Here is a 27,382-nt window from a genome sequence, read left to right on the forward strand (position 1 = left end):
ACATTAGTGTTGCCACACATAATCCCCCATATATATTTTCTAATAAGTAATATTAAATTTTATATCTAATATTTCTCAACTAAGTATATTTTTTGGCATTAGAATAATAGCTAAAAGTATCTTCAAGGGTAATTTACTTTAAAAATCAATTTATACGCTCATTATTAGGGAGAATACGAAATTGTATTTTTGGTGGCAACATTATATATTTATCTCTTTTACTCTGATGTCGTTGACTCTCTCTTGTTTTCAAGCCCACCTTAATGCAATTCGTAGAACAAACTTGACAGACCCTGCTCCACACTAACAAGTGCATCCAAATTAATGACACGTTCTACCCTCTAGCTTTTTGAACATTATCATAATTTCCGATTACACACTTACGATGTAATTTCAAACTTGCCTAACTATGTTATCTATATTTAGGCACTAAAATAATGATTTCCTACGGTGTAGTGTGATCGATCATAGGAATGAGTAAAAGATTTCTAGTTGTCTATGTCTGAGACTTCATGCTTAGCAAACAAAACGCGGGAATAAAATAGGTAGATAAGGAAAAAGTTTTACATTTCGTTTTTTTTATACCTAGTTATGTATCCCGTTTATTTAATTTTTGAAGGTACATAGGTAGTAGGAAAGTACCTAATCCCTCTATTATCTACAGCTGTTTCATTGAATCATTTACCTGATTGGCTTGTAATGTTACCTGTTTAGATTTAAATTCTAACACAAATACAATCTTCACGCAATAGAAATACGGTATATTTTCCTTTGTTGTCCATCAGGTGATTGCCACAAATCCACCCTTATATTGTCGTCTCTTTCGCACGATTCGAGCGGATTACCCGCCCAAAAATGCGTGCGAAACGTAGGTAATGAATGCGTTCCAAATTAATAATCAGGAATAATTTTTATTCAGTCAATAACTAGGAAAAGGTAGCTCATAAAACCGTATTCAATTGTTAGCTCTGAGCTATATCGGCTTAAAAATACAAAATAAAAGTGTTTTATTAAAAAAAATAAGTTAGAACGAGACTCCAGCCATAAAAAAATAGGGTGGCACCCCCATTCTATTTTATGGGACTGACCATATTTTTTTCACAAATCGATGTTAGCGCCTAGCGGATCTTTAATTGCCCTATTGAGGCGAGACTTAGACTTAGGCCGAACAATTTGCATTACCATCCATCGTGATTGTGGCAATGCAGTCAGCCAGCCATTTGGTAGCCAGGTACGATCCCCGCTGACAGAATTGCGGATGGGTTTTTGATGCTCATGCATGGCTTAAGTACCTACCTAATTTTAATTCACCCACTTTTCGTATCTACATTATTTATTATTCCTGTTGATTAAATACTTTGAAATACCTTACTTAGGTAACCTATGTGTGGTATTCAATCACGAAAGTTTTTTTTTTAATTACGTCGATACGATAGGCACTTTAGGACCTTGATATTTTTCGTTACAAATCTTCATTTCAACTTGTTTTGCTCTCTTTTCGACCCAGTCAAGCGCGAATGGAATTTATAATACCGAGGGTCCCGTATCGAAGTAGGTAGGTACCTATTCGTAATTAGTCGTTGTATTGAACACATAAAAAAGGGCAAAGCTTTTCATTATTTTCACAGTTATCTAATCATAGTACCTACCTAGTAGGTATATAGTTTTATTATTTTTTTAAGAGATTAATATCATTATCTTCCGAGCCTTTTCCCAACTATGGTGGGGTCGGCTTCCAGAAGGTAGGTGTTTAGTGTTTTGAATAAAGTAGCTGTGCATTAGGCCTAAAAAAGGTAATTTTTTTACAATGTCACCAATACTTTTTTCTAAAGGATGTAAAATTTATTGTAAAGAATGTTTTGAGCACGAACTTTGGCTAAGTAAGTAGTCTACCTACCGCTGTTTGCAGAAAAGGGATTACCAGGACCTTGGAAACTATGAATCAGATTAAAGGATTTGTCGGTAGCGATGCCAATTGTACTTAGGAGAATGATTATGACCACCTTCTTATTTGTTTCTGAGCCTTAAAGGTAAGCGGCAGAAGAGAGAAATGGGTATCCTTATTTTCTAAAATGAGGCAGGTATACCCTACTTAGGTACCTATTGTTGGTAGGGTAGGTATCCTGCTTAGTCCGTAGTACCTATTAGCCTATTCATAAGCCGCAGCTGCGTCAGTAAGTAGGTACCTATTTATTACTTAGGAATGCATTTTATTTCTCCTATGGGTTGTTAGATAACTAATAAAATTATGATTCTGACCGTCATAACTGTACCTACCTACCTATATCCAAATAAATTACAAATGCTATTCAGGTGCTTACCTATAGGTAGGTAGTTTCATGACTACGTACGTACGTATACCTATACCTAAAGGTAAGTAGGTTCCTATACCTACATAATTTCCCTAATGTAACAATCTCATTATCAGTTTTTTTTTTATTAGGCCTAAATATTTTTTTTGGAGTTCCGTTACTCCATTTGCCTAGTACTTAACTACATATTATTAAGTTACCATTGCAGTAATCAGGCTGGGCCGTACCTACAGATACCTAATAGTGAAGTTCATGCCTTCCAAACACCTGTTGCTTTGAACCATTTATTTCATCATACCTATGGCGCGTACTTACCTATGCTGCCATCTAGTGGTGTACCAGTGACATAGGTGTATAACAAGCAACCATAGATAGAGTTGATAACTTTTCAAGCTTACTTTTTTATTCCGTATTTTTTTATCTGTGACAATAGATGGAAGTATGGACAAAGTTGTTTCGTTGGGCGCCAATTTGTTTTCCCCTTTTTATATTAAAGCTACAATTATTTATAGGTACTCCACAATCTAAGATGATATTAATTTCTTCACGGCTACTAGAAAAAGGATTTAAAGTGATTTAAATTATGTATTACACTTATTTTATTGGTGGTTAAGACGGTATTCACAGAAAAAAAAAACAACAATTCATATAAAAATATTTTTTAATACCAGACAACACACATTTCACAGATTCTTTTCAAACATTAACATACACTTACCATAATTATTATTAAAAACATTAAATTATTATAAATCTCTGTTAAAATCCAAAATTGAAATAAATAGTATTTGCACCACAGCAGGAATCATGAACAATCTCAAAATAATTATTTAAAAATTACTTAGGTACCTAAAATAATAATTATTAGGTAAAAACAATACTTAAGCTAAGTAGAGTTCTCAAGTTTAAGTTTTTACTACTTTGTGGTTGCTTATTTTTGAATCTTTTTATAGGCACCAGATAGTTAATAGAAAATCAATTGTGTCTCGCGTACATATATCTGCGCTTGGGCATACAACAGGTATTTTATATGGTCATAGGTGAAGACACTCAACATTTGAGTCACAAATTAATATTTTTTTTTTTATAAGACTAAAATACTTCAAAATAATAATAATTAAACACAGTTTTTTTGTAGAACGTAAATTGAGTAAAATAGAACATAAATAAGAGAAGCGGTGGTTTCAATTGGAATGATAAGTCTATTGTGAAGGAATGATTGGTAAGATTATAGATAAATATTTCAACGAAGAAATTAGTAATCTTTCAGGCATAAGGTGTATTATAGTAACAGGAATATAATAATACTGTATAAGTCTATTTGAACACCTAGAAAAAATTTCGATTTAGTAAAAACACGTAAAAGCTGTAAGATTAATTTTAACCATAGTTGACATGAAGAAAGGAATAATTTTCATAAGTAATATTCATAAGCAACCGAAAGAAAGTCTACATAACTTTCCTCTTCATTCTAGCATTAATAGTCTCTCGTAGGCTGACAGGAAAGATAAATGCCTTTGTAGACCTCATTGTTTAGTTTATATTGTGTTACATTTAGACAAAGTAAAACAATAAATTATATAAATATTAATTGCAATCATAAGAATAGGCATATAAAAAAGAACAGTATTGTAAGTCAAGGAATAAAACATAAAAAAAGAATTGATAAGTTATTAAAACTATGGACAGAATTAATATTAAAAACAAATAAAAAAAATATGGAATCTCTGTAGAAAACTACTTCAGATCATCTAAAACTCACTTTCAGAAACAACAGTTAAATCCTTAAAAACAATATCGATAAGTTAATAAATAAAATTGCACACACATTCCCTTTTACCCTATCGATAATTTGAGGTACGTCACTAATTCCACTTATTATGCACACATCAATAATTACGTTTATTCTTATAATCTACAGTTAAAAATCAACACCAAAAAACGCAAGCACATTTAAGAATTATCTAAATAAATATAGAATTCCCATCCATTAACGCCATTTTAAAATGAAATCACTTGTGTAGGTACTAGGTAGGTAACTATAAAAAAAACTTAGGTTTATTGCTATTGGTTTGAAAGAGGTTTTAGTATTCATCTCTTAATTTTTTACTCAATGAATTGTCACACTTAAAAAATAAGTGAATACTTTGTTTCAGGAACTAAATGTAGATTGTCACCAAATAATTAAAGATACATACGTCATACCCAAATATTTTAATTATTTTATCTATGTGTAATCATAACCCAATGGTCCATACCTAAAGACAGGGATTGAATATTGTAACTTCTTAACATCGACACAAAAATGGCCATATTAAATTACCTAACTAACTGAACATTCAGCATTATAATTATACCATTTCTATATAAAAAAAAAAAAAACTAACAAAATATAGTTAAAAAAGGGGAAACGAGACATAAATAAGATATTAAATAATAATTGGACAGAAATCGGAATGAATGCTTCGTAGAATAAAATAAAATGGAAATAACTTAATATAGCTTTGTGATCACCCAACTTCATATAATTCTAGTAATCTTAACCTTTTTACGTTATCCAGAGGTAGGTAAACTAACAAAGTATAAGGTCCATTTTACCGACAGCAAAAACATCCATTTGTTGAACCAATCCAATTACAAAATTGAACAGTTCTTTGAAAGAACTGAACGTATATGGTCGATAAAAGGCCTAAGTATATCATAAGAATTATGTAATAATTTATGACAAGGCAATTTAAGTCTCAACTTATGGCAATGTAACATAGACTTTATTATAAAGCAACTAAGTCCAAAGTGAGGTTGGCATCATGCCTTCCATAGACGTGTTTCTTGGAGTCAGGGTTTCGTTGCAGAGGAACTCTAGAGGCATATCTACTAGGTAACCTTGGATTAAGTCTATCTTTCTGTTGGCGAGGGCTGGGTCTGTGTTCCAAAGGTTTTGGTTTTCTTCTTGATATTTCTTTAGTTCGGCGAATGAGTGTACTGCGTCTGTTGGTATTGTGTGGAACACCTGGAAATGGAGAAGTAGAGAATTAGGATTTAGATGAGGTACTCAAGTGAGTTCACTCAAAGCCCAATATTTGTTTTTGTCAATAAAAAATTGTTTTGTTGTATAAAATATCGATTTTATTAGTATGTAGTTCGCACCAGAGGTCTTTGCCTTAAAATGTTAAGCTGGATTGCAAAAGACTCGCTAAGACGACTAGGTATAAAAATTATTCTATATGTCACCAGTAGGTATGTTGAGGATGGGTAATTTTTAATCTACACATGGCCCTCAAATATCAAGACGAGATAGGCTACAGTCACTTAAATACTTACATCTTCATACAAATCAGTGTTCCTTTTCGAAGTGGCTTTCCACACGTTTCTATAGAACTCCTTACAGCAGGGATCGTCTAGCGATATCCCTGCCCTGTCCAGGTCTTCCCCCATGAGCCCCAGGTGTTCGCGGAAGAGTCGCTTGCGCAGGGCGCCTGCCACGCGGCCGCACGGAAATGCTTCGCCGTTCATTGTGCCGTCTACGAATTGCTCGTCCTGTAGAACAAAATAATTGTTTAAGGGGCTGATTTAGTCGTTTACATTTTACTCATAATTGTGATGATATTCTTTTCCAGCATCGAGATTTTAATTAACTGTACTATTTAATAAGATCAACGGACACAAGTTGAGATTTACTTCACATTATGTGATAGATATTGCAATCCTTTTTTAAAACACCAGCACATAGGCCTTTTCACATACAGAGAAGGTCTTTCAAGGCAAATAGACAGTTTCAGACTTCAAAGTCTGGGTTTCATCAAGATATTTTCCATCGCCTTTACTCAGTTATGATTGTTATTATAACACATTTAACATTACGAGCATAAAAATACATAACCTTTTTTGTTAATCGGGTAAAAAGTAACTGACCTGCAAAAGCACAGCAATCTCCGAATCCCTCTTCCCAATCATGGACCTATCATTAATATTAGCACTTCCACATATGATCGTCTTGTCATCAGCTATCAGTAACTTGGAGTGCACATATACCAGCTCGGTGACCGGTTCGTCACCCAGTACTGAGTGAGTTCGTAGACCGTGGAAGGTGATGTACTCGAAGGGGTCGGGGACGCCGGATTCGTAGAGACGGGTGATTATGGCTTCGCGACTCCTGGGGGGAAAATTGGTTAGGTTAATATTTGCATTGCTATACAATGGGTAGGTAATGAGGAGTGCCTCCGAGTTTTGTAAGGTACGTTGTTGGTTGGTTGGTCTTGGTTGTTATTAGAATTGATTCGTCATTACGGGTCAGAATCCTGAATGTCTAAAAAAGGCCTTATCAGGGGGTATCTGGTTGCCAGGGCAACTTGGTTGAGAAGGTCAGATAGTTAAACGTTGCATTTAAAATACTTGTACTCAGATGTATCTAGTAAGACTAGCAGCCGACCCCTACATACACCGTATGGAAAGGTAGCAATCCAATAAGGCAAACATTTTTGGAATCTGTTCAGTAGCTTTTGAGATAATTTGTGACAAGCTCTCTACTACAGCAAAACATTATATTTTTTGAAAATAGTTTGAGAGCAACATTTGGAAACGTCTTTATCTGGAGTCTGGATATCCTTTCCTTGAAAAAAAAAAACACCGAATAATTATAATTAGTAAAGAAGTAATAATTACCGGCAAATACTCTGATAGTTCCAATGCGTGACAGCATGTAGCGAGGTGCCGGACGGCGCCCCCACTTCCCCCTCGAACCCGGGCAGCAGCGGCATCACCACGAACACGCGGAACGTCGAGCCCGACCGAAACGCTCGCATTATACGGTTGTATAGCGCCTCGCCTATCTGTCGAATATAAAACTTACATTAAAAACAAGCAGAAATGTAATTCTCTTGTGAACGGTTTTGTGGAGAAAGATTTCTTTTAAAAGTTGTTTATGATGAAGTATGTTTTTTTTTTTGTAAAATGCAAAACATTTACTTGTCTTCGTTTTAGAACGGAAGGTAGGTGCGACACGGGTACAATAATAAGTAATTGGCCAGCGATCCCATAAATGCGTTGCGAATCAACGCTTCTCAAAAACATGGAAAAGACATTATGACTAAAAAAAAATATGTCCTGCGATTCCACCTAATAAGTTATATAAAAACTAGCATGTTTTTATATAACTTTTAAGTTAACTTAGTAAATGAAGTGAATAATCCGTGGCTGTTTTCGCCATTAGGTAAGTTGAATATCCATGTACCCACTACGTTTACCTTATATCAAGGATAGTAAACAAAGCAAAATTCGCTCACCTGATTCCTCACAGTAAGACTGGACCTCGACAGAGTAATAAAGAACTGGTTTTCAATATAAACATAGTGTTGTGCCCTTGTAATAGTATCGGCATACGCTTCATGTATGCTCTGTTCCACTGTGTCGGGGTCTAAGAAGCCTCCCGACCAACTCGATAGGCTCCGGAGTACCTAGGGATGGGAATGTTGGTGATTATTTATCGATTTTGAAATTGCTGATTATGGCAAAGTTTTTTTGTAGAATATTTTTTGGAATTTCTGAAATAGCTTTGATGAGTGAATGTTGCAAGTATGACTGGTGGTATTTTGTTTATGACATAAGGGGTCTAAATGTAGCTTGCGAAATTCCGATCGATTTGGGTACCAAATATGAGCTTCTAGTGAAACAGATTTAATATTTTTCAACACATTTAGATGTTTAAAATCACGTAAAGTAAAATTGCAAAGGTGAAGTAGGTGAGTAGTAAAAATATACAAGAGTAAAACTTTTTTTACCTGACAAGACACGTTGTTGATGTCACATTCGAGCACTTTGTCCAGATCGTGAAGAGGTTTGATGTCGATGTACGCTTTCGGCAGCAAGTAAGGGTAGTTTGGGTTTTGTCTGAAACAAAACATAGTACATATAAAATAAGCATGATAATAAGACAAAAAATTTGAACTTGTAAATGCATTGAAAACGGTGGCTTTTTTTTTTAAATTATAATGGTGTTTAAATTGTTAGTGGCAAATTTTTCACAGTGGGGACTGTTGGCATGCCCCCGACGCTAATGTACTTGTGGCATCACACTTTTTTTAGGGTCCTCCTTATGTGCTTCCCATATATATTCCTTTACATATATTCCTCCTTTACTCGCTTCGATACAGCCAGCATCAAAAGTAGCTGAACAAACCCATTTTTAAAAAAATTGCGTCTCTGCTCAATTTCTCGTCCTCCGTGATTAAGTAACTGCTCAAATGGATAGTTAGTTATTGAAGTATAGATATAGATAGTTAGTGAAGTTCCAATACCTAGCCTTCTCCAGCTTGATAGCATTCCACCGCTGTATGAAGTGCCGCGCCACGTCCCGCGCCGCCGCGCCCTGCACCACCACGCCTACGTCATGCCAAGGCATGCGAGGAGTTGAATTCCTGTCCACTAAGTCTGCAATATACATGGATTTACATTAGTCAAATCTCCTAACAAATTAAAAAAGTTGCTCAACCTATGGAAGGTTTGGCTACAAAGAAAGTGTTTGGTTTGTGAAATAAAAAATTGCAACATAAAAAAAAGCTTAGTAAACGTTACAAAACTTACAAAGTAAGGAGTGTTTAGGGTCCTTATTTTATCATTACATTTACTAAAGCATATAAAAGTTTAAACAGCCTGCATTGTTCATTACGACCCTTCAGTCCCATATAATTTGATAAATTTGTCAAAGTGTTTTGTGAAAAAATTGATTTGTTTTAAATTCAATAAAATATAAATCAACAACTCACCTACAAAAGGCAGATCTAAATTATTAAAGTCCTTAACAATAAAATTGGTATAATCTTTCCCTATCCACAGTTTCGAGTTCCCTTCTATATCCTCTAACGCTTCCTTAGTTTTCTCAGTAATCACCCTTCCTTCGACAACTTGAGCCAACGGGGTCGGTTGACTCACATGCCTCGTCGAAACTTCCACCGGCTTTATCCCTAAAGCATCAGTTAACAATATCTGATCAGTAGAAAGAGCATATTTCTCAGCTTTCTTTCTTTCCGAATCATCGAATTTCTGTTCATTTCTTTCTTCTTCATAAGGAGGGTAAAGTATGCTGATGATGTTTTTTCCTCTGTCCGTAATTTTGTCTAGAACATTCCGTTTTTGTATTTCGGGTGATTCGAGTCTGTTGATGTCTTGTGGCTGTGGCTGTTGCGTTGCGGATGTGATGAGGAGCTGGTCTCCTGGTTCTAGGACTGGAAGGTTCTTTGGAATGTTTTCTGTTTCGCTTGTTTCAGGTACTTCTTGTTCGCTATCTTTTTTTTCTTCTTGAGTGTCGTCTTTTAGTGTTGCGCTGGAATTTGGATGAGGAATGTGTTAGTGTTAGCATTTCTATATCGAATTTAGTAATCATAATAATGCACTTATTATTGCTTTATATTTGTAACCCTTGTAATACTGTAGGGTTGCTTACAAAACAGCGAATCGGCGCGATGCAAATTGATTTGCTTTTGACAAATTGATCTTGACAACGAAGCTTTATATGGAATAAAATATTTATCAAGTCAAGCCAGATTCGTCGTTGTCTACCTAGCTTTTTCCAACTATGTTGGAGTCGGCTTCCAGTCTAACCGAATGCAGCTAGCTGTACCAGGGTTTTCCATGAAGCGACTGCCTATCTGACCTACACACACAACTCTGTTACCTGGGCAACCTGATACCTCTTGGTAAGACTGAAAAGATTCTCCAGATTATAGTTATTACTACTCACTCGTTTAAACTGATGACTAGATCCTTGGAGCTCTTAGCGAGTTCCATGGCAGCTTCGAGTCCGTTAGCCTGCGGGAGGTACAGGCCGCCGCCGGGAGAGCTGGACGTTTTCTTCTTCGTTCGTATTAGACTTTTGGGTTGTACCTCGTCACCGAGGTCTGTTAGTCTGTGGGGAAATAATTATTTGGTTAATTTATTCAGAAATATTGGATTAATCCAAAATCGATTTAAAATCAGGTAATCTTTTCTTTCTTTTTCTCGTTTTGTTGGTAACTACTCTCGAGATTTGCTTGTGAAATAGATATAGGTACCAATTCTAATATTTCATTAAACCAATAATATCACAAAAGTATTTGTTCTAGGAGGCCAAATACAATATTTATCAATCTTTATATCGAATAAAGAATCGCCACCAATCCATGATAGTTCATAAAATGCAAATACGCACTCACTTATAACGCTAAAGATTTCATCTCTTAACTTTAATACTTATTTTTAGTTTGATTTAGAAAATAACCCTTCTTCTCAGTCGGGTAAAGAGCTTACCTATGTTTATGATCATCCCACCGTCCGTAGCACAGGTCGATGCCCCCTACAAACGCGACGGTCTGGTCGACGCACACGATCTTCTCGTGATGTGCCCAGAATAGTACTCCGGCTTTCGCGTGGTCCGGGTGTCTAAAAACCTAATAAAAGGAAATGATTTAGAAACATAGAAATTATTAAACCTGTGTTAGAACTCAATGTTAGGTTAGTTAGTAGTAGCGGGATTTTTCGAAAGAGTTATCGCGGCCTTAGTACATAAAGGTTAAGAAGGAACATGGTGGGTTTTAGTCAGTATGAGTCTGACACTCTCTAACTCTGCACCATGGTCATTTGATGATTACCCATGACCAAAAAAAGGAGTTGGATCAATTTTAAGTGACAAAAGTAGCTGCTTGCATAGGTTCTTAATTATGTCATATTGAAAAGCCTTGGCTTTGTAAAAACCACCGTTAATGCAGGAAGGAGTTCTCACCTTAATATATTCGCTAGCTAATCTACTTTTGCTGTAGAAACTGTTGATACCAAGCGCCATTTCCACTTCTTTGTACAGCATTATAAATATTTTTACTCCTTGCGCCTGAAACATTAATTGAAAACTGTTACAAAACGAAACAGACAAATCAGAGGCATTTCACACATGTATTATATCCAAAAACACTCTTTCAAAAATCCAAAAACCCGGATAAATTACGGTGTCCTATGTGACTGATTTGGATGCGAACGCAAAGCGGTGCGGTGAGATGCGAAAACACGGCACTGACTGAGTATATCTTTGTATTCGCTTCGGATAGTTTTGCATTAGCATTCGCGTTCATTCGCTCATGCAGAACGAATGAAGTGTGTCGAGGTTAAATATTTTTTGCATTATCTAAAAATTAAATAATTTATTTATTTATTTATCTACATACATTTACCATTACAGGTTATCCCAATGCGATAAATGCGTCTTAATTAACATATAAATTATTTTTAAGATAATTAGGACTAAAATACTCACAGCTTTCCTCTTCAACAGCGTATCAAGTCGCCAATAACTGCCGTTCAGCGCAGGTCTTTTGAGATATATCTCAGGGCTCAACCACCAGTCGGCTATGAAGATCTCCTCCCTGGCCAGCTCCATGGCGTCGGCGACAGCTGACAGGTACGCGCAGCCGTCGACCAGCGTGCCGACCGGGGTGGCCGCGCGGGGCGGGGCGAACGAGTGGTGGAGATTGGGGAATGTGAAGTCTCGAGCTGAGAAACAAAAGGGGGAAAGTTAGATATTGTTGCAGTTTTCTCCTATCTTTGATATATCTAGATGAAAAGTACTTTATATTCTTCTTCAAGGGTCAAGCTGTCACCACACAAAATTGCATCTAAAAGTGTACACTCAAAGCAGCAGAGAGACAAAGTATTTGATAAATTCCAGATGATAAGTATCGCACTATCTCCCTCAAGGATCTAGCTGCCTCCTCACAAAATTTCATCTAAAACTATAGGTACACCTACCACAACAGAGACGCAGAGAAAGTATTTTACCACGTCATATCCAAATCCTCATGGATACGAACTTACCTTAGAAAGCAGAAATCTCATGCGTTTGTATTTTTTTTTTGATAATTTACCAAACTTGAAGTTAAATAAGAAGCGTAATCTTGTCATTCGCGATTGTATATCTCAAAATAAACAACATATTTCAAAAAAAATATTCAACAAACAATAAATCGATTAAAACTTACCAGTCTGATTAGCAACAGCTTTAAGATACTGCATCCACTCCTTACTCTTGCGTTTGGTCCAACATTTGATCACCATTTGTCGACTTTGGTTCAGGATTTGCAAACCGTGGTTCAATCCCGTGGAGTACATGCCGCTTGATACTTCAAACCTTGATGGTAGAAAAGGAATCAGAGATTAAAAATTTGTTGCTAGTTTTGAGTCGATGTTGAGGCTATGTTGGGGTCAATTTCCAGTCTAACCAGGTCCACCTGAGTCCTGGCCTCCTGGATCCAATTACTTGAGCTTTCTGACATTTCCTTGTCATATGTTACAATATCATTTTAAAATAAAAAGTTATTCGCCGCTTAATTATTAACTAAGCGCCATGCCATAACAGTAAGACTAGGGTAGTGATTAAAATATGACATGATTGTTACTGCATTGTGAATGACTATTTTTATGAAAAAGGCTTTGAAAAGTTATCAATCATTCAAACCACATTTATATTAGGTCTTAAGCTAAATGGACCTTATTAACATTTAGCTAAGGCTGATTTCTGCAGAACACCTCGACGCTGTTATTACAATTTTAGCACAATTTACATAAATCTAAATACTTACGAATCTTACTGTTTGGGCTGCGTGGAACGAAAAATAAAGAATTAATTATGGTAGATTTAACCAACCCAATTTTACATTATCACCCAACACTATGACATAATAGTTACTCAAAACTGCCATAATATAAATTCAAGTTAAATACTCATTTTAATTCAGTCGTTAATTTTGGTCTAATTAATACTTCTGTATAATTGGACACAGGTTCTTTTACTTGTATTTTTGTTATTATTCTTTAAAATTATAAGGGGTTTTTAACCACAAGGATACGCCAACCCCATTGTTTTACTTGTATTATATCGATTGTCATTTTACCTTCATAAAAAAGTCAATTAATATAGGTATATTACAACTCACCCCTGATCGAACAACATGATAGCCTTGACGACGCCATCTCTCGGTCTCACGTAGCCAAAGAAAGTATCTTTTACGAAGAACCATCGCTCTTGCCATTTCGCGCATACTAAACCCGTGCAGAAGTAATTGCATCTGAAACGAAACGAAATCATGTAGTTTATAGAAACTGGGAGATTATGCTAATAAGTCCCAAATCTTGCAGCTGTTTTGTCTATTCTCATCATCATTTGGCTAGCCTTTTCCCAACTACACTTTGTTTGAGGTGCATCTGATCAGTGTTTGTCATGGAGAAACTACCTCTCTGACCTCTTCAACCCATATACAACGTGGAAAGACTGTGTTATCGTTCTATTTAAAAAGGTGCAACTCTGTGCCGTCATGCTTTTCTAAGTGTCTAAACACACTATGCCGAGAATACGCGACGGAAGTTCGGCATGATTACGCCTGCAATGCTATTTGAATTACTGGCGACACATTATGCCGAAATTACGTTGCGTTATAGCGTACAGCCGAACTTTAGTCGGGCGTAAGTTCAGCGGAAATTCGGCGGCAACGTATTCTGTAGAACACACATTATACGCGACCGAAGTTCATACACACAAAATTGCGCAACTGAACTTCTGCCGCGTAAGTTCGGCACTTATGGTGTGTCATATCAGGCGATTACGTTGGAACGTAAAATCAGCCGCGGAACTTCGGTCGCGTACGTTCGGCATAGTGTGTTTAGACACTAAAGATGTAATCATAAATAGTAATTACTAATGTATGTAATGCTGCTTTTATGTATACAATTAAGGTCTGAGACGGCCTTCAGCAAAAGCAAAGAAGATACTTTTCCTTGAATGGCGTCAGATCAAGGAGACACGATATACTAGCCTACAACAGTAAAAGCCAGGACAAATAAAAAAATAATTACTAATTACATAAATCTAACCTCACACAAACCATATTGCCGAGCAGGCCGAAGCAGTTGCATCCCGCCTGGCCGGGCTGCGTGGAGCCGGTGCGTTTCATTATCATGCCTTCCTTGCCTTTGCTGCCGAGTTCAGATATAAATGATAGGTTTGATACTTCTAGGAATTCTACCTGGAAAGAAATTATTATGATGAAAAACATGTATGTTATTTTTGGACCAGTTTGTTTGGATCAGGTTAAAAAAATGAGTTGGTAAATAAAAAGAAATGAAGAATGACAGGAGTTTACTAGTTGGAGAAGAGCACCAAGCTTCGTGACAGTTAGAGGAGGATTTCTAGGGAGGCCAAGACCTTAAGGTTGTAGAGCCAACGGAAGTAAGAACTTATTTTTTATGGGAAACATTTTTTTAAACTCAATTTTATGTACTGCCATATTACATTAATGACAAGATAAAGAAGTATTATCTGGATAGTTAACCCGGACATTAAAGGATTGACCCACATTAAAACTAAGTTTAAAAACAACATCAAACATACAAAAAAAAACACGGCTTAACCACACTTCTAACCTCTAAACCCCAAACAGTTACTCTAACCAAAATAGAGTACTTCCGTTAACAAAGACAAGCCTATTCACAATTACATTAAAAAACTTATTAAAGGCCGTGATGAGTTACCATTCAAAACAGCACAAAGCACTGGGAACACACCACTTAACATTCAACCCTATTATCTTAGCCATAAGGTTGAATTACTTCTAGCTGTTTTGTTCTTAGTTACTTAGTCAAGTGTGAAGGTGAATATTAAAGCCTTGTAAACTCACCGTTTCGTGGTGGTTCCTGTATATTGAGATGTTCAGAAGGTTGTATAGGTACTCTTCTAGCTGCTTCATTCTTAGCTGTATGCCTTCGTATGTCACCATTACTTCGGGTTTTTTGGGGAACCTGCAAATTAATGCACAATTTTAAAACCTTTTTAGAGAAGATTTATCACACCTATGTCGGAATGGTAATGTTATTTACTTTTCATCATCATTCAAAGTCACAGTTTTGTGTAATTTTAGCTTTATACAATTAAAAAAAACAAGCATGATCCATAGTTGTAAACAAACTACTATAGAGTTACCAAACATCCTAATGTACGTAGGAAGATGGCTAGATAAAAGTTAATTCGCATTTCACAGGCTAACAATTATAATGTAATTGGTATGTAAACCGTTTTAACATAATAAATAAATTAATGGTTGAGAAAATTTTAGGTACATTCTACTAATATTATAAATGCGAAAGTCCGTTTGTTTGCTACGCTTTCACGCAAAAACTACTTAACCGATCATCATGAAACTTTGTACACATATTCTTGGTGGTATTAGGATAAAAATATGATACTTTTTATCAACACACGCCGCGGGCGTAAGCTAGAGACTATAATAAAAACATTTCTAAACAATGATTTAGTCATATTTACCTAGGCAAAGCACCTTTCCTCTTCCTAGGCCTCAATGCCCTCTTAGAATTACTCCTAGGCACTGCTTGCAATGCCACCCTCTCAGCCTTTTCTTCAGTATCCACCGTATTCTTAAAGCTAGCTCGCCTAGTTTTATGGGTTTTTGTAGGGAAGGGAATATCGAGGGAAGCCCGGTATAAGGTAAGTTGTTGATGAAGGTATAATATGTGTTTGTAACGCTTCTTGATCGTCCAGTTGAATTCGCCATGTTGTAAGTAAATTGTGTATCTGGAATTGAATTTAGTTTATCAATTTTGGAGATTGGTTACCGCAGAGAAATAAGTAATTGGAGTTTTATTTTTGTGATTGGTCGCTTAATAAGAGATTTTTGCAGAATAATTGCTCTACAAAGTATGTGCCTAGTTGTTTTTTTTAAAAGACTGATAGCAGAAGTAAGATGCGTTAAGTAGGACATCATCATCAGCCTATCGCAGTCCACTGCTGGACATAGGCCTCTCCAAGTGCACGCCACTGAGATCGATTTTCGGCTGCTCGCATCCAGCTCCTGCCAGCCGCCTTGCGCAAGTCATCACTCCACCGTGCCTGAGGACGTCCTACACTACGTTTGCCGAGTCGTGGTCTCCACTCTAGAACTCGTTTACCCCAACGGTTATCGGTTCTTCGGCTAATATGGCCAGCCCACTGCCACTTCAGCTTGCTGATTCGGTGGGCTATGTCGATGACCTTGGTTCTCTGACGGATTACCTCATTTCTGATGCGATCCCTCAGAGAAATGCCGAGCATAGCCCTTTCCATAGCCCGCTGAGCGACTTTAAACTTGTGGACCAGCCGTACCGTCAGTGTCCACGTTTCGGCTCCGTAAGTCATGACAGGTAGGACGCACTGATTGAAGACTTTTGTCTTTAGGCACTGTGGGATCGACGATGTTAGGACTCGACGTAGCTTCCCAAATGCAGCCCAACCCAACTGAATTCTCCTATTCACCTCGTCCTCAAAGTTGTTTCTACCTAACTGCAATGTCTGCCCGAGGTATACATATTTCCGAACAACTTCGAGAACGGCGCCGTGTATCGCAATCGGTTCCGGTAGAACATGTTCATTGAACATGACCTTGGTTTTGTCCAAGTTCATCCGTAGGCCGATGCGTAGAGAAGATTCAGCCAGGTCGTTCAGCATCTGTTGTAGGTCCTGCAGCGTTTCCGCCATGATGACGATATCGTCAGCAAATCGCAAGTGAGAGATGTGTTCGCCATTGATGTTGATGCCTCGTCCTTTCCAGTTCAGCGTCTTGAACATATCCTCCATTGCATTAGTGAACAGTTTCGGGGAAATAACATCCCCTTGTCTCACTCCTCGATGCAACGGTATGGGCCTTGTTTGCTGATTCTGTACTTGGACGGACATTGTAGCGGCTTCGTAGAGACATCTCATCACTTGGATGTATCGCCAATCTACTTGACAACGCTGCAGGGACTCCAGAACAGACCAGATTTCAACCGAGTCAAAGGCCTTCTCATAGTCCACAAATGCTAGACACAGGGGCTGATTATACTCTTCGGTCTTCTGTATAATCTGCCGCACTGTGTGGATGTGGTCTATGGTGCCGTATCCGCTCCGAAACCCGGCCTGCTCCGGTGGTTGGAATTCGTCGAGTCTTCGCGCAAGTCGGTTCGTGATCACTCTTGAGAACAACTTATAGACGTGGCTTAGGAGGGAAATGGGTCGATAGTTCTTCAGCTGGGTTTTGTCTCCCTTTTTGAAGAACAGGACGACAACACTCCTACTCCACGCCTCTGGAGTTCTCCCTTCAAACAGGACGGCATTAAAAAGCTTCTGGAGCTCCCCCAGTACGGGCTTTCCTCCTGCTTTTAAAAGCTCTGTTGTAATGCCATCCTCGCCAGGGGCTTTTCCATTTTTGAGCTGTCTCAGAGCGATCTCGATTTCGCCACTGCTGACTTCTGGCAGGTCTTCGGTGAAACGGCGTGTTAATGTGGCTCTAGAATCCTCATTTCCGGGATCAGGTCGAGATGCATGCGATGCGTATAACCGGCCATAGAAATTTTCCACTTCCGAAAGGACTGCCGGCACCGAAGAAACGACTTCTCCACTTGTTGTGTAACAGTAGTAGGACATCTATGTATAAAAACAATTTACCAATTTATAAATAGGCTGATGTTGGTATGCTGGCATGGTTTTGATAAGATTATTTTACCTGATTCTGCTATAATTAATTAATATTATGATTAAGGAAAAATACAAACAATAATATATTATGTACAGTTAGGTATTCAGATTAATATTTTACCTACTAGGGTGTTTTATGACAGTTAATGTTATCTGTTAAAAGAGGAAAATAGTGCTTAAAATTATTTTATCACGACACTATATCATATATTTGGCCAATAATCCTTTATAAACAATAAACCGTGACGCCATACAACTATATAATCTACAGATAATCAGCTTAAGATATATTAGACATCATATAGAGCTGACAATGAATGAAAATGGCCATTTATCTGAGGAAAGAATTTTTAAAAATCATAAGCCGGAGGTGTATTAGCAACTCTATGATGATATTGCCATATTGCACTAGTTTACTCTATTTGATTGAAGATAATTGTCTTTGCCGCATACACATTGTTCGATGTATTCGAGTATGTACTATCAATTACAAAGATGATTCACGGATGATAACATCAGATAATATAATGTACGTAGTAGGTAATTATAGTTACAACTACATATATTAGATATATGTATATCAATGTTAGGTTTATTAGCCGCTAGATAAGTTCAATAGTACCGTAAAACTATGTAACAATTGTTCTGTTAGTCCTCGTGTATGCGTTCATGTGGTTGTCATATAACTAGTCGTAATATTTATATTTATGTGTAAAACGATTTCCGTTGAGAGATAATGCAATATTAAAATGATATTGGATACAATTTTGTGCAATTTGTTGTATCGCCAGCTGGTTTGCTACTAACTAATGCATGGGGAAATATTGTATAACTTCTTCCAGACTTTTGGATCATAAGATTGATTCTAGAGCCATCCATAACATACCTACTAAGATGAAAAGTTACTTATCATGTTTTTTAGTCAGACTTTAGTCTATCTGTTTACTCATCATCATCATCATCATCATCATGATAATGATGATCTGTTTACTCAGTTATACGCTTACAGTCTTACTTATAAACTAACAGTCTTACTTATAAACTAATAAGTTATACTTAAGGGGTGTTTAAGAAAAAATCTTACTTATAAACGTGGCTGAACTAAATCATTTTCTTACCAATGTCTTAAATTAGCTGTCAAATTAAGTAGCCTCACACCCTTGTTTAACCCACTAATTAGCAAAATGGCTGGATTCTCACCAGCTGATTTTTCATTTCCGGTTTATTGACAGCTCAACTTTTTAATTTTATATTTTACGGATGCCATTGTTGCCATTACACAACGTTTTCACGACAAATATTTTTTTAAGCTACCAACATTCCGGTAGTGTTGAGAAATTAGTATGTTTTTATGACATTATCTGTTCATTACTTAAGACATGCTTAAGCAACGTTTATAGGTCAAAATAATTTAATCACTTCTTAAAGCTTTAAGTAGTAATTTGTTAAAACAATGATTAGAAGATGATTAGCTGATTTTTATAAGTAAGGCTGTTATAAGTTATACTTAAGGGGTGTTTAAGAAAAAATCTTACTTATAAACGTGGCTGAACTAAATCATTTTCTTACCAATGTCTTAAATTAGCTGTCAAATTAAGTAGCCTCACACCCTTGTTTAACCCACTAATTAGCAAAATGGCTGGATTCTCACCAGCTGATTTTTCATTTCCGGTTTATTGACAGCTCAACTTTTTAATTTTATATTTTACGGATGCCATTGTTGCCATCACACAACGTTTTCACGACAAATATTTTTTTAAGCTACCAACATTCCGGTAGTGTTGAGAAATTAGTATGTTTTTATGACATTATCTGTTCATTACTTAAGACATGCTTAAGCAACGTTTATAGGTCAAAATAATTTAATCACTTCTTAAAGCTTTAAGTAGTAATTTGTTTAAACAATGATTAGAAGATGATTAGCTGATTTTTATAAGTAAGGCTGTTAGATGTTAAGCAGTTTATACTGTGTATTAAAAGATTTTCCTAAACTGCCTTTGTCTGCACTTACAAAGCAAGTTTATGATGAAGTTTTCCGCATTTTTATCATGCAGACGTATATAAATTAAGTACTGAAACCTATGTTCATGTACTACAAGTAATAAATGAAGATCATGAAACGTGACTAACGTTTTGTCTGATAGTAACTGATAACCTTATCAAAAAGGATTTTTAATTGACTTATTGTTTAACTTTGTTAGTCACGAGATTATAATTCAATTGTATACTTCAGTTTACTTGTGCAAGAGGATTGCAATAATCAGATGAATTAAAAAACAAATAGTTCATTACAAAAAATAGCAAATTCATTTGTTTTAATAATAACAATACATGCCTATCTCATTATTTCTTTCTAACGTCAAAATAACGACTGTTATCAATTGATCGGTTAGCCTATAGTCAATCTTAATTTAGTCTATAGTCACTTTACTCTCTTGACAATATGATAGAACTACAAATGTTTCAGCAATCTTCAATGGAAGAGTTTTTAGAAATAAATCTATTGTAAAGAGTAAAAAAACATATTTTTTGTATGTAATGGATAAACTCCATAACTACCGGATCGATTTTAAAACATCTTTTACCAATAGGAAGCCACATTATTCCCGAGTAACATAAGTTACCTACATATTACCCGGTACGGGTAGTAGTTCCCACGGGACGTGGGTAAAATCGCGGGAAAGCGGGTAATTTTAGGTACTTATATGATAATTTTTATACTTACAGATTAGGATTCAGCAAATGTGTTGTGACGCTCCGTTCGTTCTCTATGAATCTGACCTTTATTTCCACTCCCGGAATGAATACTTTTCTGTGCACCGAACTGAATTTGACTGGCGGATAATGGACCGCTTTGAATGGCACTGTTGTTTGACTTGGTGCTGAAATTAAAAGATAATCATCTTTTATTAATCTTAAAATATATCTTAATGAATAGTATAAAGTTGAAGGTTGCTCCTGCTTGTCACAGGAACGGAGTACTGGCTCGATGAAAAAAATATTTTAGTTTTAGATAGCTCATTTATGGATTACGGATTCATGGCTACATTTTATAAAATCCGGGAAGTAGTGCCCTTGGTAAAAACCCGTGGTCAACCGTTAGTAACCCTGTGTATTATAACGTACCTACCTAATATTACAAATACCGATATCAGGGACGGCGTCCTTATCCAGTACCTATAACGAGAATGTGCCTAACTTCCGCCTTGATAACTTTGTTCATAATTGGCACGCAGCCTAATTTATTAAGAGGCATTTCGATAATACCAATCTAACTACTTAATTACGAAGTTGTTTGAAGTTTAAGCTCAAACCAAGTTGACCTAAAATGATAACGCAAAATCAACCATAGATGGCTAACATTAAGAATTACGGCCATTCCTAATATTGCACATATATTCGTTGTTTTGCTTACTAGATATGTGAATTTTATGTGGCTAATGATGAAATTATATTTTAGTAAGAAAATCATGTCATACCTATCGTTATCAATCTGTAACAGAGAGAATATTGAGAACAGCCTACAGGCATATTTTGGTGCCGAACAAAGTGGATGCTTATATCTAAATATAGGACACATCAATTAAAAGATAAGCGGAGCGTTGATACGGCTTTTTAACCACAGTTTTGGAGGTTTTATTTTGAGAGATATTGCGTAACAACTAGGAACTATTCTTATTGCGTTATTTTTCGACAGAATGTCTAAATCGCAAATGTACAGTTGTGCTCACGAAATACTATCTGCTTAATTCAGACTTCTGGGACCAAAATCTTTTTGCGCTTGTAATAAAACAATGAAGTTTCCATTCATAGGAAATCAATATTCGATTTTAATTTTGATGAAAGTGCAATCGATTATTATATTATCATGATTCACCCGTTATCATTTGCATAGTGATTGATAACCAAAAGTTATTCGGAGCTGGGCACACTTTTGTGTTTATTGAATTGTCCTTGATGAATGGAAATGAATGATCCTTGAGATTAGCGCATTCAACCAAACAAACTCTTAAGCTTTATAATATTTGTAAGTAGTTATCATAGAGTCTGATATGAGGAAAGTTACAATAGTTAAATACCTACCAATTCAGTCACAATTGGTCAGTCTGGAAACCGGTCTCAATCTCAAACGGGAAATACCCAGGCAGACTGCAGCTAACTTTGAATCTTATTAAAATGGTATTATTAATGTTTTGCTGATACCTAATATTAATCCAAAAGTTTGTAAGTACAATAAGTTTCTATGTGTTACTCTTTCACCAAAATTTGATGAATCTTGGCAGCTGATGCATATATCAGAACAAGACATAGACCAATTTTTATCCACGATCGGAAAGCAAATGGCCATCAGGACACAGGTAAAACCGCAACTGGAAGCTAGTATCAAAATACTTAAATCATAGTGACTAATAGCATATTATCTTCACATTTTTTCATTATATGAATCAGTACTGGCCATGATTATAAGATAACAGAATTTATTGGGTGGCCATATCATATGCACTTTGTATTAGGAATTTTAAAGTGCGATGCGACGCTTATTTGTGAAGGAAAAAAGCATATTATTACAAAAGTGGATAAGTGTGAAAACAATTTGTTTGGTAGATTCTAATTTTAAGCTCTTGAGTTTGTAATCTGGGTTCAATACAGATATAAAAGTGATAAATCTACTACTTTCTGATTGTTTCCAGAAAAAAACTTTATCACGTTTAATCTAAAAGATATTGAAGATAAAATTCCGTAGATTTTTTCCATACAACTGACTTGCAAAAGGTGACTTTTGCTACTTATACTTTTCTTATGAAAAAAGCTGGTTCAATCAACATATGCAACATGCAGATGTTAGATTTTTACCCTGGGAGAAACTGTTCTCTCTTTTTCGTACTAGTAAAAACACATAGGAAGTGGTAAAGGGTGGGCGTTTTTAGGGACATTAAAAACAGCATTTCGAACTGCATTTCAATTTTGATCTAATTTTTAAAATATGTTGCATAAGGCCTTTTTTACATCAGTAACAGATAGGAATGACAGCAGAGATTGCAAGAATGGTCTTCAGAATAATCTAAACATTTTTCGTGCACTCAAATCGTTTCAAAACTGATAAGTGATTACGCTTGCACAATATCATATATTTTATTGTTTTGCTTCGAACCTAATGGTTCCCTAATAAGTATAAGAGATACAAGGCAGATAATATAAAAAATATCGTTAACATTGTAATATGAACCATTTGTAGCAGGGTTACAGAGTACCTACCTAGTTTTTTGGTACTCAATACTCAATACTTTTATTGCTTTCCACATGTATTCTTAGGTGGTAGTACTTATAAATAGTTCACATGGACCCTGTCGGGCCCATGGTATATTGGTTGGAGAAAAAATTGCTGGAAGTCCCTACTATCTACTTATAACACCTAATTGAAAATCAAAACAAACATACCACTAGAGTTCCCCTCCTTATTATCGACTTTATCAGCATCGATGACCGACAACGACTCAGGTACGGCCAAGCTCTCGTCGAAGTCGGAATCCAGGCCCGGACTTAGGGAGTCCATGGTAGGAAAGAATCCTTGTAGACAGTCGCCCGAACCGGACGCCGCTGGGGTAGGGGTGTCCATCCCGTAGTTTGTGTAACCGTAGAGTTGCTCATCTGTTAGGAGATACACAAAAGGCTTATTTGATGATTAGTTTGTAATACAAAAAAAGTCTTCTAAAGAATGCAGGGAAGTAACAGGTCATGGTTATTCTTGCAAGATGACAAGATTGTTTGTTTGCTTTAATTACTGCATTTATTTAAGGCTTTTGCTGATTTGATTAAATAATAAAATATTAACAGCTCATCAAACTAAAATTTTGAGAATATTAAGAGGGTCCTTCAAAATTAAACAGAGTATTTCAATAAGCTTAAAACAAATTAAAGTTGTTTACAACACTTCCAAGAAGTTTTCACAAATCCCTAATTAGTAGGCCGTAAGCTGACCAACCAGACACACCAATCCTCATAGTCTTTTCAAGTAGAATATTATGGCCATGTTTTTCGGAAGCTGCACCCAATAGCCCCAAAGGTCCCAAACACACTTATATTAACACAAAAACACCAAGAAGTTCCAATACACGTCCATCTTAAACCTTGTTAACTGATACAATGATCAGTAAACAGTTACATATAATATATTGTTAGTATCGACAGCATAACAATGCCAGTTTTTATGAATACTTGATTAAAATGTTTGAGTCAGAGGAAACTCCATTAGAATACGGTAGTATGGAATGTATTTTATGCACTTAGATGTAACAAGAGTCTCAAGAATTACATCATTGTAACACAGGATGAGACACTTAAGATTCACCATGTATAAGTGTACTTGGTCATACATACAATGCTAGATGTCATATATGGTACCTAGTTATTTCCTTATATGGTATGAAGAATATATGCTTGTGTGTGTATGATGCAGTATGTTTTGGATACTTTTTAAATGGAACCAAATTGTTTAATTCTAAAAGAAACTTGAGCGCGTAGCATTTGTTTTGGATAATTTTGGTTTGGCGGTACCTAATTGTTTGGTGAATACATATTAAGCAAATTAATTATGATCTAAATTACATCCTAAAGCATTATCTAAATTACAGTGAGTCAAACTAATCCTTCAACTGTAGAAAAGTAAATTATTTCATCATAACTATTTTTCATTTGCTATCCAAAACACTCATCCGCATATTTAACATAAACAAATGCTAAGACTAAACACAGAGTTATCTGTTCAATCTCAAACTAGATAATGTATAATGGATGAAGATATTTAGCATGAGCCAAGACTTAGGCTTGTACCCGTTAGGCCCAAAGTCCACTAGAACAGATCAGAGTACAGAAGTTTTTATACGTGAGTGGGTTTGTATAAAGAAATTCTATTACGTTGTTTAAATAATTGCCATTCTGCAAGGTTTGTTGAAGTTTAGAAGACATGAGGAAATTGAAATTATCTCTGCTTATGTTGTAACAAGACTTATTCCTGTCATCTTGTATCAGTGACGAGTTAGTATATAGCATTTTACTAGAAGTTTTATAATCTACGGGGATTACAGCCTTATAGTACAGTACCTAATATATAATCTGCACTTAGCTTACTTGACAGATAAGAATGCAGTTTTCAGAAACACGTAATGAAAATGATAACAGCACCAAAACATTTTACTTATCTAGTCTAAAATGTTGTTAGTATCTATCCTTATTAATATGACTAGCCAAGAACTGGTTGATAAAATTATAAATATAGAATTCAAAGGTTAACATTCTTTGTCATAAAAACAATTGTTGAAAAAGAATAGGAAGTTTGTGCGTACTTTAAGTATTTCTAATGTAAACTAAATAAGTAAGATGTATGAATTGAAAAAGAATAGAGAAGTATAAAGTACTGTCAATATTGTATCTTAAAAACCCCCATTTAAGTCATGTCTTGTTTACTTTATAAGAATAATTTATGAATAATTACTTAATGAGTTATTTGTAGTTAGTACCTATAATGGTGAAATATTTAAAACCATTGTCATACAAACTTCAAAACAATAACCCAAGCTAATTTTATTTTATGAAAACAGGAAAACTTTATCCAATAATCACAAAGAGAATCCCCTTTATTGTATGAGTGACATAAAACTGTTAATCAATTTACCACACATTGCTTAGCGAGAGTTATACTCACATTCCAAAATTCAGAAGAATATTTAAAGATTTTCCTTCTAAAGGAATAACTTCCTGCTATTATATTACTTACTGATTACTTTTTATATCAAAGACAAAATGTTAAAAGATTAAAACAACACTGGAATTAACCATTCTTGAAAATCACACCTTAGAAAACAATTGAAGAAACAATAAAGCACAAAATAACGCACTGTTAAATTCACCATTAAAACCTTTTTATCACTCACTTTGTAATGACACTGGCCACTCATATAAAGAAAAAGAAAAACAAATTCAAACATAGAACACTGTACCTCGTTTGATTAAGTTATGGAAACTCAATGTCAACTCCTTACGTTCACGTTCCATACGTTTGTTGGTTATATTATTTTCGTTGTATTCAGTAGTAATCACACGAAACCCATTTGAGTGCTGGTAACTAATGTGTTGTCCATTACACGGTACAAAACCAACACTTGTGTACATAATCTACGCCGATAAGATAATAAAATATCACGCTTATAATAGTACTGTTTTGACGCTTGCGAAAACAGGTTGCATTACAAAAATCCACTGTTTTCATGGCAAAAGTTGTGTCGACGACAGTGAATCGTCGTTCACGGCTGAGTGAGCAAGGCCTTTAGAAGTTTTTGCTTCGGGATAAGTGAAATCTTTACTTACTAATTTTGTTTCGTTTAGGAAATGATGTTCGGGTTAAACATGATGGAGCGACAATGAATGAAACAAAGGCGTATGAAGCCCGGATGAACTAACGCACGACTCATTCGGGCAAATTACTGGTTCAAGGCTCCCTAAAAAATCTAGGAAAAGTGACGTAATGAACTAATCCACTAATGGTTATCGTGGAGTAGTTTAGTGGTCGTAAACATTTTATAGAAATTAACTAAGGTTCATTGGTTTTTATTAGTTCAAGTTCAAACGTACGGTGTACTCACTTATTTAATGACATAAGTTTTAATTTTGTTTATGGGATTATTTTGCAATATCTGCATACCTAAAAATGGGGAATAATAATAATCTTTTAAATTCCCAATTTCTTTCAGGCCAACTCAAAAGCAAAATACATTCCCGTTTTACTGAGGACTTCGTTATTGTTTGATAGTTTAACTATTATTTAATGTGTTTTCTCATGGAACCATGTGTGACTAACTCAAAACAAATAAATAATTGTTTACTAAACAAACAAACTGTTTGTGACCTCAGAATCACTGAACTTTTGACGTCATCCGGAATAACCAGCGTGTTATTGACGTTTGTTTGACATTGACAGTTTGGAAACGTTCAGAAATTCAATTTGTGATTTGGCTTGAATGTGTGGGATTCGTTCATTAACTTTAATAACAAAATTATATTTCAAATAAGTATTTTTTTAATTGGAAAAACTTTATGAATAAACGAAACATTAAAATTATTTCAATAATGTTAATATTTCCTTTATTTACCTACGAATGATCAGACTTCTGCTTTGGTAATGCCTTTCGTAAACTAATGAGCAATACTACCTCCGACAACTTTGTGTTAGCTAATCTTTTACAGTGCGAGTCACTTTCGATACCATTTCATTATTTTAACCGAATATTGGATTAAAATGGCCTATAACTATGACACTTGAAATATTCAAACAGTGTAAGTTTACTTAGTTGATTTAGTGAGAGGCATTTTGAAACGTTTTCTTTTACTTTTTAATAAGTTTAGGTTTAGTATCTTGTTCATAAAATGCATTTGTGGTTGACCTTATATTTCATCTTTTTGTTCAAGGATACATTTGATGTGATAATGCAATTTGGTTTCAGGTAACTTCTACAACCCTTTTATAAGTTGCTGGGGTTCATGTAGGTATTCATGACTT

At 35.5% G+C, this 27,382-nt stretch overlaps 1 protein-coding gene across 3 annotated transcripts; it reads right to left on the reverse strand.

The window, feature by feature from the left end:
* Positions 1 to 2,955: 2,955 nt before the first annotated feature.
* Pld (Phospholipase D) lies at positions 2,956 to 26,388 on the reverse strand. Of its 3 annotated transcripts, none has more exons than XM_064036553.1 (20): positions 26,194 to 26,388; positions 23,269 to 23,478; positions 20,555 to 20,711; positions 15,646 to 15,912; positions 15,002 to 15,122; positions 14,199 to 14,350; positions 13,265 to 13,396; positions 12,311 to 12,459; positions 11,590 to 11,825; positions 11,065 to 11,169; positions 10,593 to 10,732; positions 10,048 to 10,212; positions 9,074 to 9,630; positions 8,606 to 8,738; positions 8,090 to 8,198; positions 7,595 to 7,765; positions 6,975 to 7,141; positions 6,225 to 6,465; positions 5,634 to 5,849; positions 2,956 to 5,322 (listed from the first exon to the last, which is right to left on the reverse strand). In XM_064036553.1, the coding sequence occupies exons 2-20, from the start codon at positions 23,444 to 23,446 to the stop codon at positions 5,095 to 5,097; spliced, it is 3,624 nt and encodes a 1,207-aa protein (XP_063892623.1). In that variant the 5' UTR covers positions 23,447 to 23,478; positions 26,194 to 26,388; the 3' UTR covers positions 2,956 to 5,094. The 3 variants fall into 3 exon arrangements, with proteins under 3 accessions (XP_063892623.1, XP_063892622.1, XP_063892624.1); XM_064036552.1 differs by lacking the exon at positions 26,194 to 26,388 and adding an exon at positions 25,827 to 26,179; XM_064036554.1 differs by lacking the exon at positions 26,194 to 26,388 and adding an exon at positions 25,532 to 25,554.
* Between the last annotated feature and the right edge of the window lie 994 nt (positions 26,389 to 27,382).

The sequence above is a fragment of the Helicoverpa armigera genome, chromosome 10, assembly GCF_030705265.1.
Source record: "Helicoverpa armigera isolate CAAS_96S chromosome 10, ASM3070526v1, whole genome shotgun sequence".
NCBI lineage: Eukaryota > Metazoa > Arthropoda > Insecta > Lepidoptera > Noctuidae > Helicoverpa > Helicoverpa armigera.

Excerpts from the sequence above, each read along its gene's own strand:
- Pld (XM_064036552.1), bottom strand. The coding sequence starts at position 25,998 with ATGTACACAAGTGTTGGTTTTGTACCGTGTAATGGACAACACATTAGT. Across the intron at positions 10,213-10,592 it reads TGGGATGATCATAAACATAG|ACTAACAGACCTCGGTGACG; the intron begins GTAAGCTCTTTA and ends ATTTCCCCACAG. Across the intron at positions 5,850-6,224 it reads AGATTGCTGTGCTTTTGCAG|GACGAGCAATTCGTAGACGG; the intron begins GTCAGTTACTTT and ends TTTGTTCTACAG.